The sequence below is a fragment of the Bicyclus anynana genome, chromosome 10, assembly GCF_947172395.1.
Source record: "Bicyclus anynana chromosome 10, ilBicAnyn1.1, whole genome shotgun sequence".
NCBI classification, from domain to species: domain Eukaryota; kingdom Metazoa; phylum Arthropoda; class Insecta; order Lepidoptera; family Nymphalidae; genus Bicyclus; species Bicyclus anynana.
Genome location: NC_069092.1, coordinates 1,847,783 through 1,865,738, shown reverse-complemented (window position 1 = coordinate 1,865,738; position 17,956 = coordinate 1,847,783). Strand labels below are relative to the sequence as shown.

Here is a 17,956-nt window from a genome sequence, read left to right as displayed (position 1 = left end):
TTTTACGTAAGTGCATACCCTAGTTAAAATCCTTGTGCACGCCACTGCGTTCCATCTTAGTTTTCATTGAGTTAGTGTGTTAAGACGCTACCTCAGCAACTAAAGTCGAAGTATTTACTCTAACATCCATATTTATAAACATGGAAGATTTAAATCTTATAAACCTCAATTTTCTTTTAATTTGCCATTAGGGGTTCCGCAAAATTTGTATGACTGGGAACGATTCCGGGACCTCCGAAGTCTAACATAATATTTATGATAAATAGTACAAATACTAAAAATTATACAGCATTGCATGATGAATAATATCATATGCAGCAAAGTTAGCATTGTCTCACGGTTGTTGTCAACACTGTTGCGTTTCTACTGCCCGAACAACAACATAAACATCAATTGCACGTACAACATCCAGTTGTCGAAAACGCAATAAAAAACACCTTAACGGAATTCGAAATTCTCGCCGCGGAGGACCGACATGCTGATAGTCGAGGAGCGAGTGGCGGTAAGTGTGTGTTTATTACTTAAATGGACTAAACACAATTTTTGCCGTTTTTAGGTAATATTTATCCTTTAAATATTTCAAATCACAAAACTGTTGGAAGTTTTGAAATAAGTCAATTTATTCTCTGTTAGGGTAGGTAATATTTTATTTATATAACCTAAGTTTTCTTTCTCATTGGTATCAACTAAGTCCACGCTAAAAAGTTGCGGGGTGCGACTAGTTACTTAATAAAATGAGTGTAGTTCCGTTAGAATTTATGGCTGCTTAGAAGAAATGTCAGGACAATAGTGTAGCGAGGACTCAAATAGAAACTCAAGATATTCTGATATTTGTGTAACTGTTTATGCGTACGTTGCAGATTTACATGATCTTTGTAATTTTCTGTACTTTTTTGTTATCGTTTTTAACCTATTTTTTAAATATGATCAATATTTCCCTTATAATTTTAGCTAAGCGCATGTTATGCTAGATCAAACGCTAGACCTCTCGCTTTTAAGTCCGGTCTGTTAACATTTTGTCGGACTTAAATTGCCACTAGCTCCTTGACTATAACGAAGCATTTTATTCACAGGGACTTGTTTACAAACCCGCCGCGTTCAGCTTCAGAATCGTTACCGAACACAAATAAACATCTATAACGGACGCGTCCGAAATAACACAAACGGAATACTCCGCACTCCACACTCCACACTCCGCACAGCACGCTCCGCCACACACATCTTCGACAACACATTTTTTCCCAATAAAACCCTCTGCTTGTTATTCCGTGCCCGATTTAACAGCTCACCCAGCTGAAGGTGCTTCATGTCTACATATATTTTTTTTTATATTAAAAAAAACCATTGATGTTTTACTGGTGACTGTTTTGACGGCCTCCGTGGCGCAGTGGTATGCGCGGTGGATTTACAAAACGGAGGTCCTGGGTTAGATCCCCGGCTGGGCTGATTGAGGTTTTCTTAATTTGTCCAGGTCTGGCTGGTGGGAGGCTTCGTCCGTGGCTAGTTACCACCCTACCGGCAAAGACGTACCGCCAAGCGATTTAGCGTTCCGGTACGATGCCGTGTAGAAACCGAAAGGGGTGTGGATTTTCAGCCTCCTCCTAACAAGTTAGCCCGCTTCCATCTTAGACTGCATCATCACTTACCATCAAGTGAGATTGTAGTCAAGGGCTAACTTGTAAAGAATAAAAAAAAAATCTGTCAATTACTACATTAAAAAAAATATACCGCCAAACTAATAAACCAATCACCGGAATATATATTGATTACTGATTTACTAACACACTATTGCTCATTTTGTAAGTGACACCATGATAGCCAGCTGGCGTATTTGGTCTTTAATAACAACCTGTTAAAGTAAACATCAAATCAACTGAGAAATGTCATCTACGTACTGTATCATCATCATGTAAAATCATCCTACCGTCGATAACCAGATGCATTACCGGTCCCATAAGCATCTTCAGTTCTTGACGCTTCTATCGGGTAATGTTCCTCTTTGACCGCGGCGGTAGAGATTAGAATTGAATGCGATAACACTGACGAAGGTGAACGATCGAGCGGAGCGGCTACGAACCGGCTAAGTACCGAATTATACGAAAATTATTGACGCTTAGTGTTCAGTGGGTGTCTATGTTGATGATATAATAATTGCCTATTGAATTGTAGGCGCCAATGCTCTGGCTAGGGCCGTACTGAGGAATTTGTTACTAAGTGTTTGTGGAGGAATGTTAAGGACATTTCTTAACTGATCTAAATATTGACTGTGAATTAAATAAATAAAGCGCAAGGAATCGAAAGTATGTACGAGTAAAGAATTCCTGAGTCTATGTTGTTAGTAAATGTATTCAGACATTATTTACCAAGAGGTACCCAAAATTAGTATCCGGGAAAAGCAGACCAACTGACTGAAAGTGAACTCAGTTTCAAAATGCGTTTACTTTGCAACTGAACCATCGTAACAAGTTTACTAGATAACAAGGAAATGATCCTTTGTAACTTACTCAGTTAACATCAATCATAACATAATCATGAAGTATAACTTCATCTCATGCTTTCCCTGTAGAAGGTCGTATAAATTCGCCAATGCTTCGCTAAAGCGAGAGTACGTACGCTTGGATCATACAGGGTAATTAATAGATACGAAACAAGAGCGACGAAAAGCAAACGCTGACCAGTTATATTTGTGTCAGGCAAGCGGCGCCGGCGCCACGATAACGTGACGATAACGTTAATGGATACCGTCGTTATCGCGACACTCAGCCGATACCCGCAAGAAGGGACCGAATCACTTAAAACAAGAAAACGAGCGGCACTCCAAAAAGAACCCCTAATCTTCACGTCTAAGGTCGAATCTCCGTTAACCCCCGCGATCTATATACGTCCTTTTTTGTTCCAAACGGTGCAAATGGAATGAATGGATTCGGGGAAGCACGTGAGAAAGACCGTAATGGACCCAATCGGAATGTCAATGTCAACTGTATCAGAAAAAAGGAAGGGTCTAAATTGTGTCCATCCATTCACCACTCGATGTAGAGACGAGAGAGTCAGTATCGATTCAGAATAACATTAAGATATAGGTAAGCCAGTTAATGAATCTTCTTAAATGCCAATAATTCACACACAACTGAGAAAAATGCATGTCCAATTCTTCCTACTACATGTAACCATGTTTTAAAACTATTTATAATGCACTGATTGCAAATGATTAGCTATTTATTAAGAATGTCTCTATAAAACTGCTTTACTAAACCTGATTCTCATTATATGAAATACACAAACTGAAATGAAATAGAAATCAGATTTCATGAAGATAATATCGAATAACCTTCTATTTTTAATTTGACAATCATGCTTCAGGAATTTTAATAAAGTAGGTAAAAATGGGGCCTTAATCAAAGGGTTGGTTAATATTGCGCAGACAGACGCCAAATTAGCTGAAAAGGTAGGGGAGGAGTTTGTCTACAATCCCGGAAAACCCTATGATGAAGGCTGGAAGGGAATCCCGTGGCAATAAAGAAGCAAGTTTTGCACCCCCGGCAACATTGATTGTGGCAAACGGAAATTCCTGTGACGTGTGGGATGATAAATTATATTTAAAAAGCTTTTTTGTTAGGAAATTCCTATTTACAAGAAAATGTAACATCGTTTGTATGTGGCATGTCAACAATCAACATGTCTTTCAAGTGTATTTATATTTCAAACATTTGCTGTAATACTATTCAGATTCAGATGATTTTGTAATCATCTGAATACATATAGAATTACTAGCTGACACCGCGCGGGTTCATCCGCTTGGATCCCGTTCCCGTAGGAATATGGGGATAATATATAGCCTATAGCCTTCCTTGATAAATAGGCTATCTAATACTGAAAGAATTTTTCAAATAGGACCAGTAATTCCTGAGATTAGCGCGTTCAATCAAACAAATAAACAAACTCTCTTCAGCTTTATAATATTAGTTTAGATAAGCCGTGTTGTTTGGAAGTCCTTAGAGAGGTCTATGTCTATTTGGTAAATATCTATAGGTAGTTAAATAACTGACTGACAGAACCGGAAGGTAGCGGAAGGAATTTACAAGTCGTTGTTTAGGTTCAAAGTTTAATGGAAATCTTATCACATAAAAGATCGTTTTAAAATAATATTAATATCAAATGGTAAAGCTTTTGTCTTCGGACCTTTTGGAAGATCGTAAAGATTAGGCCGTCAGTTACAAAACACAAAGAACAACAAAGGTACTGTTCGGTGTCCGGACGTAACAGCTTTGTGAGACAAGATTCTTGATTCGTTACGGCGTAAAAATAGAAGACCCACGAGGACCATCTAAAAACTAAAATACGAAACGACGTAATAAATGATCGAACATTAAAACAAGCGAACGATGTAATGGCGAATGTAATAAATACCAATGGTGATAAACAGTTAGAGAATGACCAGTTGAATTGAACACTCGAATCAGAGGTCCATTATGAGCGGCAAGAACTGCCATTTCGAGACGGCAATCTCTTAATTGTCAACCGAACGTCGATAGGGCCGATACAAAAATATTAAGAAAGATCTTTATTAAAAACAAATACATCCTCCCCGCAGAGTTACGTCGTTCAAAGGGAAGAGAAAAAAGTTGCTGTGATGTTTGCCGTGCCGTAAGCATTAATAATGTAGTTTAAAGATGGCGTCGGCCGTTGGAATGCGCGCGAGCTGAGGGACCAGATCTCTAGGGCTGCGCCGGAGTCGGTAAATGATCGACGCCGATTTATTTTATTACACAGTCCTATTTACAGTTTGTTGCTTCTTTATCGACTGGATTTATTGACAGTGTTTAGATTCAGGCGCGACGCGTGATTTTGATTTCCTCCGCTTTTGTTAATAAAGTACATCAATTTCTCTTATCTGTCGGACTGGTGACATTTGAGTAGACTTTTTAATGCATGTATTTGAAAATTGAGTGGTATTTGCTTTAATGGTTCGTTAGAGTGATCATTTTAACGGAAAACCTTCGATAATTTTAAATTTTAGCGTTCGTTCCCCATTATCCAAATCATCTACACAGACAAGTAACTATTATATTCGATTCATAACACATAATTTGACCATTTTTTTTTAAAAAATATTTGTACAGAACAGACACAACCCCGTTAGACAGTTTATGTTCTCGAGCTCAAGATCTATAAGGGAATATTGATTGAGATAATAGTATCGTCGATATTCAACCGCTGTTCGACTATCGACAAACACGCTTTTGCATATTTATTACAAGAAGTAAGGATGTCTATTCCATAGATTAAAGATGAAAAAGTGGGCAGATCCACGTCGAAAATATTTTCGAGAGCTAAGAATCAGTAGAATTATATGTGCTATAAAAAACAAATATTAAGCCATTTATCTGAAAGACTTAACCAAAAAGTAATGTAAACATAGGTAAAACTATCTAATTACATGCTGATTTGCCTGTTTACATTTTACCGCAATTTTTCTTAAAAATTAGGACAATATCGACCAGTAGGACAAACATAGCATCGCGCATCCTAGTACTGGTACGTGTAGCTAGAATAGATAACGTATTTTTCTAATAAGTCAATATATCGATATCGTCGAAGGCGCGTCCCTAAATATCCCTAATTTCCAGGAAGCAGCGCGGGCGCCGGCCGCCGGTCGGATTCCTCGCTCTCCCGTTTTTCCACGGCAACTATCCCACAGACTGCTGCCAGCCTTTTCAAATGCTTCAAACCGTTTGATAACGTTTAGTAGAGCTCTTGGTGACAAAGCTAATCCGGGGAAGTACCTACTTACTATTACGCTTTGCTTATATTTGTCAATTAATATTGCTAATGTTCTGGTCTAAATGATTACAGGTGAAATTACGGCTTGACGTCTTTTTTTTAGACTTCAAAAACGCATGACAGCTCGTTGCAAGGCATACATATCTCATAGTCGATGGCTTTTCTCTAAACATTGCTTGCAGATTTAAAAGCGCAAGACAGCTCGTTGCAAGCCATGCGGAGTTCTATATCTCATAGCCAGCCATAGTTAGTATCAGCTTGCTTGCATTGCTTGCAATGTGCTGCCCCGAGCCCTTCAACACGAGTACCAGAAAACCGGTAACTGTATCCTTGGAAAGACAAGGCCAACATTGAACGACGAAAATCCAGGACAATCTCAATAAAGGCCAGGTCAAGAGCACCCTAAGCCGATAAACTTTTATGAAAGGACGGATGAGAATGGAAGACGCGATGGAGATATGTAATTATAGTAACAAATGGAAGGACGTGATCTCTACTTCTACGAGAATGAAGAGAAGAAAAAGAGAATGAGGCATGAAATATTGTACTACCCTTCAATTCAAATCCTTGCATAGTGGTAGGACTTGCTAGGATGACTCCCTCACAAAAAGGCATAATTATAATCTTACAGTGGAATTCAAAGACGTTGTAGGAGGTTATCATTCATCCCCTGGGGGTGCCCCTACAACATCTATTCCACTGTTAACTGCTTATCTCTTATGCGATTTGACATAGCATGACTAAATTCTCAACTCCAGGCAATGATTATTTCTAGAAAGACATATTTAAAAGCATTGAAATCTAAAGCGAATCAACTAACTACTAGTATCAAGAAAGAAACTAGTAGAAATGCAATGCATACTAGGCATATAAAAACACTTAAAATATTACATGACTTATCCGGAACTAGTTACTGATAAAACTTTATCGCTGTAATCTATTAGTTATCTCGAATTATTACTATCCTAGATGTATAGAAGTTACTATGTATTCATTTATAGGTGTAAACTACTTAAGGAATCATAATCCCTTCCTTTTAATACCAAATTCGTAAAAGTTTGGATGTAATCCATATCTAAGGAACATGATTTCCAAAATTTTAAATTGATCGATTAATCGATTATGTGGAAATAGTTTAAGAATAACTATTACTAACAAGGTATGAGTACAATATAGACAATAGGTTGCAAAAGTTGATTTAAATCAATTTAAAAAATATTTTACTACTTATTTAAAAAAAAAAAATGATTAATAAGCTTAGATCAATTAGATACAGTTAATATATTTTAAATGAAATTTTATAATAAAAGAATATAAATTAAAAATGAAAAAAAAAGTTGTTAAGTAAATTAACACGAAATTTTTTATTGTAAAAATCAAAATTACTTAATTAAAAAATCCAACTAACCTTTCGGTTTTACGTCGTCCATTGCGATTCGACTGTATGGAGGTGGAGGGGTTTCTGTAACAAGAAAAAAAAAATTATAACTTATACCACAGAATATAATTAAAAATCTCTCATAACCCAGGATTCGAACCCAGTACCTCCTTATCTGAAAGCACAAAGACTAACAACCACCGAGGCAGTTTTATGTTAAATTTTTACTTTTAGGTTCTTCCAATTGGACAAACCTAAAGCGGCCATACCTATTAGATAATTTATGCATCCATAAACTCAGGTTTTAAGGGATACTACAATTTAAGATCTTAGGCCCCAAGTTTGGAATTCTCGGAACCCATAATCCGTGATACCCACAAGTCCAAAAACAAAACAGCACATAAACAAACATACGACCCGAACAGGTAGTGCAATTATGTACTGGGTTGTGGCAGAGAAACCTATACTTTGACCTCATAACAAATTCCATAAAAACCTTCATTTTATAGTGTCATTTGGGTAATTTTCGATCGTTAAGTATTATTTATTATTATATGATACATAAGAGAGACAGTTTTTGTTAGTAAAGAAAATAATTACGGCAGATGCGTTTTAGAGTGTAATTTATATTTAGAGTCCTGCAGTTAGAATCTAGTTGGTAGAGTCCCAACCAATTTTTCCAAAAACTTAATATTTGGTTTGAAACTAAACTGTAAAATAATAGTCATATTTATAAAATGAAGCTTTTATTTTGTTTCCTCTGCCATGTAATGAGAGCCATTGTAGCACGAGTGATACAATGGCTAGTTACGTGCAGTGGCATTACTATGTAAATTAATTAAAATTACTAAATAAAAATAAAGCTTTAATTTACAAATGCCTATATTAACGAAATAACATTTATCATCACAGTGTTTGTCAAGATAAATGAGTCAAACTCGATTGTTTTACTCTAGTTTTTATGACCTTTCGAGTCAACTAGTTCAATAATACAATATTAATTTTATAAGACCAATGGAAAATCAATGGCTCTAATTAAGTTTCCCAAATTTAAACAAGGCAATTTAAATAAAAGATTGTAATTTTAGACATAGCTGATAGGTATATACATTTTTTCAATGGATGTAGGTAGAGAACATTCTAATGTACTTTAACCCATATACTAAATGAAGTCATTTCGATACATCGCAGCACCTATCCTATTTGCAAAACAAACCAAAGCGCCGCACGCGCTGTCGCCCGTTCCGAATTTCGGGCGCCATTAATATTTTTGAATTCCGAACGCGCGCCGTGAAATTGTCAATAATGTCATTTGCAATTCGGGCGCCGGCGGCGGCGGACGTGTGAAGTGTGAATATTTTCGATTCGTACAACAATAATCGAATACAAATCACCCACGCACAATGAGATTTTATAACGAACGCTGCATGTACGCTTCCAAGAAGTTTTTAACGGCGCATACGCAACACATTTCTAAACAATATCCAGTGTATGCACCTGCATATTGAATAACGTTCAATTGACATTAAAATTTTACAAGATAATGTCATACCTAGAATTAGAATTACACAATACATATAAACGTTATCTATAAGAAATAATTTTGCAAATTATATAACTTTTTTTGAAAATCCGATCGACCATACAACAATTCCTAAATATTCATCACTTAAAGCTAATTTTAAAGCTACAAGGTCCTCCCTCCAAACTATTACTATCTGAATATCATTAAACTATTTACTAAAGTGAATGTGATGAAGCATATCGTACCATTTCATTTAATATAGCACAAGTAGAGTCAGCGAGTATACAGATTTAAACCAGCGCCGGAATGATGTCAACAGCACACGATCTTTACAATCGGCCGTCATATTAATTACAGCGGCAGACTGACAAACCACAATAACAAGACATCCCTCGACGCGTATTGCCTATTAAAAGAAATTTAAACGGCGACCAGTTACCAGCCTGAAATACTTTTCCATGACTCACAATAAGATTCCTCAGCACGGGAGCACGCTGAAAAACGACCAAGCAAAAGTAAATGACCCTAAATGACTAGCGTACGAAGAAGATATAAATAATATCAGTTGTTGACTTTTAGATCCGCCTGTCACATGCGCACTAAGCGCAAACGCAAACAATGCAAATTGTAACCTTAAACTCTAGGCCTTAGACTTTATAATGCCTCTAGCAACGATAGACACATCCAACAGTTTGCAATGAGAATGTATAAATAATTATATGTGGAGTGGCGTGACTGAAATTTCTTTTGATAATATTACGTCATAAGCACCCCCCGAACATTAAAGGAAAAAAGACTCTCCTCCGACAATCATAAAGTACATTCAATTAGAAAATAATATCACATTTGTCAGGAACTAAACAGTTTGCGTCGCGAACTGAAATGTGTTATATAACAACAGAGTCACGGTTTAAATTTCAATACGCCGATATGATATATCGTGTTTCATTTATTGGGTTAGAGCTATCATTAAAAATTTAACCGTATGTTAATTAAGATATGGTTTGAATTACTTTGGACGGACGATGGAATGCCAACTTATGATACGAACGAAGCTTTAGTATAAACAAGAATGGCATAGTAGCGATAGTAAGTTTAAAAATCTGATACAATCATCTATTACAATGACAAATAAGAGCCAGAATTTAGCAATAATCGTAAAACACAAAACTCCGATAAATAATTCTATTACGACGGCTATAAAAGACACTATTGAATAATCAATTTGATCAGTTCTTACAGAATACCACGACATGACACGCAATTGAATTCTTATTGAGAAATTATCCATATTTACTGTATGTATAGGTTATAAGATTTCTGTACACTATTCAATTTAAACTCTGAATTGGAATCTTTAAATCTTTAGAATGCAATATTGTCTAAATCCGTTTTATCCGAGGCTCAAAAATGGCTAAATTCGCCAAATAGACGGCCTTAACTACCTATATCTGAAATGGGTATACGCATAAGCTTTTGGGTATGTCCTTCATTTACTACGGCTACGTTAGGAAACCGGTCTTATTTACATTACTTTCGACGTAAACTATTTACAGATAGTCATATTACTACGTCTTTTAACTGCTTAAAGATATTCACAGTGGATTTAGGATTTAAATAAGAAACACAACTGAATTAATGTAAAAAATAAATGATTGATAATAAAGTGAGCTTTAAAGTTAATAGCTTTATTGAATGAAATATTCTTGACGTTGAATATGTCGAGCAAATTATGGAATACCTAACGCATCTTACAGATCTGCCATAATCATGAGTTTAATCGAGATTATTATTTCTATGAACTACATGTTTTTAATGAAAACTTAACAATTAAAAACCAAGAACATATTTAAAGTATGAAACAGTAATGCCAAGCGTTAACGTAGCTCATAGGCCAAAGTAAGTAAAGCTTGTCTTATGGACATTAGGGTATCTATAATATGATAACGAGAATCATCATCGTTATCAACGGATAAAAGTCCACTGCTGGGCATAGGCTTCTTGTAAGGTTTCCAAACACCACGGCCTTGAAGTACTCCATCTAGCGGCTTACTTATAATATACGTATGATTATTGTACAAATATTTCCAGTAGTGGGACCTTAGATGCAAAAGGCAGGGTCACTACCCACTGCACCATTCAGCCGTCCATTTTTTTTATTATGTTCCTCAACAATAGTCCAACCGGAACACATAATATTTCGGTGCCGATTTCAGCCAATTTAGCTATTGAAAGAAGAAAAGTAAACCTGAAGATAGCTGAAGATTTTTTTTGTTTGTTTGGTAGAACGCGCTAATCTCAGGAACTACTGGTCCGATTTGAAAAATTCTTTCAGTGTTAGATAGCCCATTTAACAAGGAAGGCTATATGCCATATATTATGCCAATATTCTTACGGGAACGGGTTCTACTTGGGTGAAACCGCGCGGCGTGCCGATTTCAGCCAATTTACCATAGAGCTATTGAGAGAAGAAAAGTAAACCGTAGACGAGAGATCCTGAGAGAATAGTAGCTAAGAAAAATCGTAATACGCACAGAGCGTAGCGCGTGTGAATCGCCAGAAATAGCCACCGCCCGAATTATAACACGTCGGATGGCGCCGGCGTCGGCGCCGGGCGGCCGCGTCCCACGCGACACGTTTCCCTCACTTTTTCACAGAAAGAACACATTGTTCACCGAGGGCGGAAAGTGAACCATTACACACTCTCCCAAAAAGCCTCTATTATGACCGATCACATGCATTGCACAGAACATATAGAAAACGCTAAACGCTGACGAATTCCGTGGATTATTGTTAGCGCTCGTTGCAGTCTACAATAAATTAAGGGGTAATATTAGTCATATTGAAAAATTTGATGAGTTCGAAATAATTCACAGGATTTATTAAAATACAATTGTAAATACTTATTTTAAAATCATTAAATGTATATACACGAATATAAAATTTAATTTAACTTTTGTTTTCTGATGACATATTGGTCTACTAAGCTGCTAGATAAAAATTCAAGAGGCAGTAAATTTTAATAATACAATACGAATATCAATTCCGATTGGATGTCACGAGGTTAACGATAAATAAAGGCTTAAATCTGAATAACAGCTTTGAAAACAAGGAAATAATCGGTAAAGGAATGCTGGCAGGCGCCGGGCGTGACGTCACAGCCTTAGAAGTTGAGGAGGAGTGGCCAGTATAAGGTCTGTGAACAAGTTGTATTTATCGCAAAACCATAGAGCGAAGCTAAGCTAACAATATTGATAATAACAGATTTTTTTATTACCTATCCTAAAATTTATGAGGATTTCAATGAACATGTCAGACCAAATATTCTGATTTTTATAAAATTGGAAGTCCCCTAAAGTACGGTTAACTCCTTACCGGAGCATCATCAGATATTGACTCGATCGATGAATCTCCTTGAGGAGTTCATTCATTGTTTGTGTAATGAGATTGTACCAAATAACGTTAACGTAACTTTGAATTTACTACTGCCTGCCTATACCTACCTATACATACCTTTATCAAGTTATATTAGAATTTGAACTTTATTTCTATGGAATAGAAAAAAGAAATGTCACTAACAACGAAGTTGTCATGGAAATGAGCGATGTCACATCGCTGTAACTTTACAGAATGTAGAGGGCTGCTCCGTGACGAGCTTAAAGTTATAATCTTTGATGAAACGATTTATGTATACCTGCTTCCTCTACTCCCAATTCAGGGCTGATACTGTAATTTCTTGGGACACGAAAAAGCTTAGTAATTCCTGGTTAGAATTGAAAAATTGTAGCAGTATCGAATGGCCCATTGATTGGTTGATATGTTAAACATTACGCTATTCACGCAATAATTTACCAGGGGGTTCAACAAGTTTGCTTATCTATACTAATATTGTAAAGCTGAAGAGTTTGTTTGTTTGTTTGGTTGAACGCCATCTCAGGAACTACTAGTCCGATTTGAAAAAATATTTCAGTGTTAGATAGCCCATTTATCAAGGAATGCTATAGGCTATACATTATGCCCGTATTCCTACAGGAATGAAAACAACGCGGGTAAAACCGCGCGGCGTCAGCTAGTATTATTCCGACTGACCGCAGTTTTACCCGCGTAATTTCTGTTATAACGTTCCTGGAATAACATGTCTTTCTAGAGCTAAAAGAATTTTCAAAATCGATTCAGCAGATTCAAAAATTACCCTAGAACACCCTATATTAGTATAGCTATAGACTAGCTCGTGCTAGCTCGCAGTGGATAAAGCGCACGGAACAATGTTAGGTCATCAAGCTATATTTAATGGAGGCGGAGATTAAGTCGTCAATGGACACACCTCATTCGTTGTCCACTTGTCGCATTAATACACAAGTGTTGCCATGTTTTATTCAAGGTGATCGTCTAATGCAACTTGCAGTTTGTAACATCCCCGCAAAATTGAAATACCTACTCAATATTCATTGACGTCTTTGCATGCTGTTTTGAATTGTCATGTCTGTCTGAGTGGATTACAAGCTTTAGCTGTTGGAATGATCTTCTTGTGGTTTTACCTCGTGTTATCAGCTTATATCAGCCCACACAGGAGCAGCCAATACCCATTTCGCCTTATTAGATATGGAGCCTAGACTCACCATGCTGGTTGGCGGATTTATGGTAATATTTTTTTCTGTAATGATCACTCAGTTGTTAATGATAATGACCGGATTAACATACTCTATTAGGCTCGAGAGTGTTACACCGAATTCAAAACTCCGGGCTGAGAATTTCTTGGTAGAATGACATGCCCATGACCTCGTGATTTCAATCCGCATATGCTAACACCGTGGGTCCTGATGGTGACGGTTACAAGGTCAAACATTATCACCAAAAGCCTACCTATCCACATTGGAGCAGCATGGTAGATCAGTTCAATATACTCCCACTCCTTTAAGGTCTGGCCTTTAAAATAAGCTGATAATGATGACTACAAGTCTAGAGTAATAACTGTAGGGCCCGTGGCGTTAACATGCGACCAAGTGAAGAGAAATAGACAGAATGTCGTGGGCGGGGGCGAATATATTGGGGTGGGGGGGGGGAGCATGCCCATCCTAGGATGGATCTGTGCCCACCCTAGGAATCTGGGCTACCGATATGGAATTATATTATGATACTAATAATAGACTTGATGATGGTGGCCAGCACCCCCCCCCCCTCCCCCCTTTCCGGTAATAATCTTAGAGACGTCCCAGTCCCATCTCTTTCGTACTAACACAATGAAAGAGACTGTTACTTCCGGTTGCACCGCTATTGGTTGAATTTTGTCTATTTCTCATCACGAGTCTATCGTTAGCGCCAGTGCGCTATCTAGATTTATAGTTCCTTGGTCACTACTTCGAAGACTTCCAGAGGTCGTTGAGCCAGAGTTATATTCACCAATGTTACAGACCTTGTACGAAGTGTCGCGTCAGATATTTTCGTGCCGGAAGCCTGACGTACCGAAATTGATACACCCATCAGCGCGTTGATTGAGGCGTATGCGAAACTTGGACGCAATTTGTGACGTGAAATACGTTGGCATGTCAATAAAGAGTAAGCGACATGGCAGTGACAGCCAAGTTCGGAAGCTGATAGAACATTTTTACGACTTACTATTAAGTTGCAAAAAATGTTCTAATTTTTAGAAGAAAAAAAAATTCGTGAGTACTTTCATATCGATGATATACAACTTAACAACCAAATGTCCTACAAATTGCGTGGTAAACTATCTCGTTCCGACGCTCAGAAATTTTCATTTCCTGGTAATTCAGTTAGATACCACAGTTTTCGACGGCCTCCGTGGCGCAGTGGTGTGCGCGGTGGATTTACAAGACGGAGGTCCTGGGTTCGATCCCTGGCTGGGCAGATTGAGATTTTCTTAATTTGTCCAGGTCTGGCTGGTGGGAGGCTTCGGCCGTGGCTAGTTACCGGCAAAGACGTACAGCCAAGCGATTTAGCGTTCCGGTACGATGTCGTGTAGAAACCGAAAGGAGTGTGGATTTTCATTCTCCTCCTAACAAGTTAGCCCGCTTCCATCTTAGACTGCATCATCACTTACCATCAGGTGAGATTGTAGTCAAGGGCTAACTTGTAAAGAATAAAAAAAAACAGAATTGTGCATAGTGAGTTTGTAGGCACATAACATATCTAGAGTTTAAAATATCGTTGGCAATTACATATTTTTGAATCCTGCACTTTGTCCTGCACAAAGTCTAACTATAAATTCTAATTACACTAACTCTAGCCGCTTATGACAGGTATTTCAGAAACGCGGCAAGTATTTTGCATAAAATTATTACTGTACCAGTAAGTAATATAAATAGCTCAATTAATATTAAATCTTTGCGAACCACATTCCAAGCATAGCGTTCAAATAATAAAATTATAATCAAATTGTATACGCATCATCGACGAAATGTATTCTTTGAACAGACTTGTTTCATGTATAATTTAGAAATAATTCAAATGTGTGTCTATAATTTCTCCATTTTAAAATGGATTCGGAAGGGTGTGGGTTCGAATCCGGTCAGGGGCATGCACCTCCAACGTTTCAGTTGTGTATTTTTAGAAATTAAATATCACGAGTCTCAAACGGTGAAGAAAAATCATCGTGAGGAAATCACGCTGCATACCAGACTATTGGCCTAACTCCTCTCGTTTTGTGATGAGACTCGAGCTCAGCAGTGAGCCGAATATGGGTATGCTATTAGCTCATTCTCTCACGGTTAATCTGTGTATTCTCAACAAATAAATCAATGAATAAATAAATAAATTGGACAATTAAGGATCTTGACCAGTGAAACTTGCTACCTTCATAACTGGCTACCGCGCTTACCTACGAGTATGAGAGAAGCATGTGCTTCAGCTTGGCAACTTCGTTCGTAACACTCCCCATGATCAGCGCGGGCCGGGGGGCGTGTAACGATGAATGAAAACCCACGACTGATGCACCTCACTTCCCCGCACGCACAATTTCACACCCGCGCAGTTTTTCCCCCCGTCGCCCGCATATCATGGGAGTGTCATCAACGAACTTGCCAGACATACTTGCAGCTTTTACAAAATGACCTCTGTCTGACTTTATGAAATTCCGCAAAGTTACATCCATTCAATATTCCAAATTATTATGTGCAATGGAGGTAATTCTACATGCGGCTAAATCAAAGGAAAACTTATGGGATTATGTAAATATACGAGAAAATCGATTTAAATCGTAAAATCGATTTAAATGTACCGCTTTGCTGGCTAACGGTAAGATTGTGTGGCCGAAGCCCGAATAGTTCAACAGTACTCAATGGCTAATTATACCCAATTATATCGTTTGAGGCTCATTGAAATGACCGACATCTGCGTTTATAGTTTACATAACGAGCCGCCGGCTTAGAAGAATACATTACTACTCATTAGGAGGATGTTGTTGGTACGGTGACCATGATGCTGGACTTTGCAGGACTTTCCTGTACAGAAATACAAAAATTTGATTGTCACACGCGCAGGATACACTCGTACCTAAACTAAACTGAAAGGCCTTTTTAGTTTTTCAAGACTAGCTAATCTCTCTATACTACAGCCTTTCTTAATGAGTACTGTTTACCAACAACCAAATTAAGAATGAGAGTATAAATCACTAGTCATTTCACACCTTATAATAATTATGATTAACTTGTTAGATTAATGAAAATAAATGTGATTAATAAGCTTAGAACAATTAGATATGGTTAATATATTATATATTACATTTTATAAGCAAACGATACATATTTTAAAATAAATTAGTCATGATGCGTTTTCTACCTTCATTTCTAATTTTTTTGTTTGTAAACAGTACTCATCAAGAAAGGCTGTAGTATAGCTTTAGAACATTTATCTTATTGGAAAGTCAATCGCACGGTCGCCATACGTTGAATACTTTGCAGGATTGTCCTTTATCGAAAGAGTTTTACTAATACGCTAACGAAGTTAATAATGATGTATCATGATATCAAGTTTATTCTCATACGGCATCAACTAATTTATTCGAGCAGATAATGTTAAAGTGAGTTCAAACCCAACATCCCTTTACTATAAATAATTCCAATAGTGAGACAATATGCAGATATTGAAGTCAGGACCGCCTTCTTTTTGTAAGTCAGTTAAAATTTAAATTAATAGAACTTTATGAGCTTTTGCGATGTTTAAATAAAAACAAGTTGTGGGTGGGTATTAATGATATTAATTTTGACTTAATTTAATAGCTTGACGTAAGACCTTTTTGTCTGGCCGGCTATCCTCAAGAGGCCTCTTACTAGTATTGATAAAGCCAACTATAGACGTGGCAACACGTTCCAACCTAACGAAGTATTAAGTAAACAAGTCCCCTAACAAAACTACAAGGTCAATGCGGTTGCGACCATGTAAACTAACATTGTAATGTAGACTTTTTATAATATTTTTATATTAAATTAGAGTAACGTTGACATTCATAGACCAAGAAATAATGGATTCATTTTAAAATCTGTAGTGTAGTAGTGGTGTACCTACTAGTATTTAATGATTTAATATAATCTTATTTATTTTGCAACTATCCAGACAATCTTTTTATGTACTTATATTATTTAACATTAACCTTATCTACCCGAACGTATCATAAAAATCAATATATTCAAACCTAATCATACCCATTATACTGTTAATCTATGTATTCTTAAGAAATTAATGAACGACTAAATAAATAAATTGGACAATTAAGGACCTTGACCATTGAAACTTGCTACCTTAGAAAGCGACCGACCGACGGTCGATTCTTCAACTTAAATTCGTTTATTTCAAGTACTTAATTTTATTTTACAACCACTTTTCAAACATCAAGTGTGTTTGTTTGCAGTACTCTACGACCGACTACGGTTACTGCACATATTGCTTTGAAGAGTTGGTATTAAGTGTTTGACAGTCGGTACGTCTAAAGGTGGCTACTTGGTATTATTACAAGAAAACGTTATTAATCCGGAATCAAAACTATGTGTCGTATCGTAGCTGTGGCGACGTGTGACGCATACACAAACTAATGTATGGACAACCGAGATTTGTTTAGTGCTTTTTAGGGTTCCGTATATAGAACTATTCACAAGGCAATAAAAATGGCTTCTACTCCAAACTTTAGCCGTGTCACCGATATAATTATCTTGATTTTGCGCGCAGTGTGGAAACACACATACTTATAACATATGAGTACATTTCTTTTTATATAATTCCACACTCTAAGTGTTATTGTACGTAAGCTGCAATGTATT

At 37.0% G+C, this 17,956-nt stretch overlaps 1 protein-coding gene across 1 annotated transcript in view; it reads right to left on the bottom strand.

Annotated features, from left to right (window-relative positions):
* The window catches only part of LOC112050707 (mothers against decapentaplegic homolog 6), a 48,951-nt gene that overhangs the window by 17,377 nt on the left and 13,618 nt on the right, over positions 1-17,956 (bottom strand). Inside the window, exon 2 of the mRNA XM_024089045.2 lies at positions 7,190-7,243. Within this exon, the coding sequence (XP_023944813.2) occupies positions 7,190-7,243 (54 nt within the window). The remainder of the gene's footprint in view (positions 1-7,189; positions 7,244-17,956) is intronic.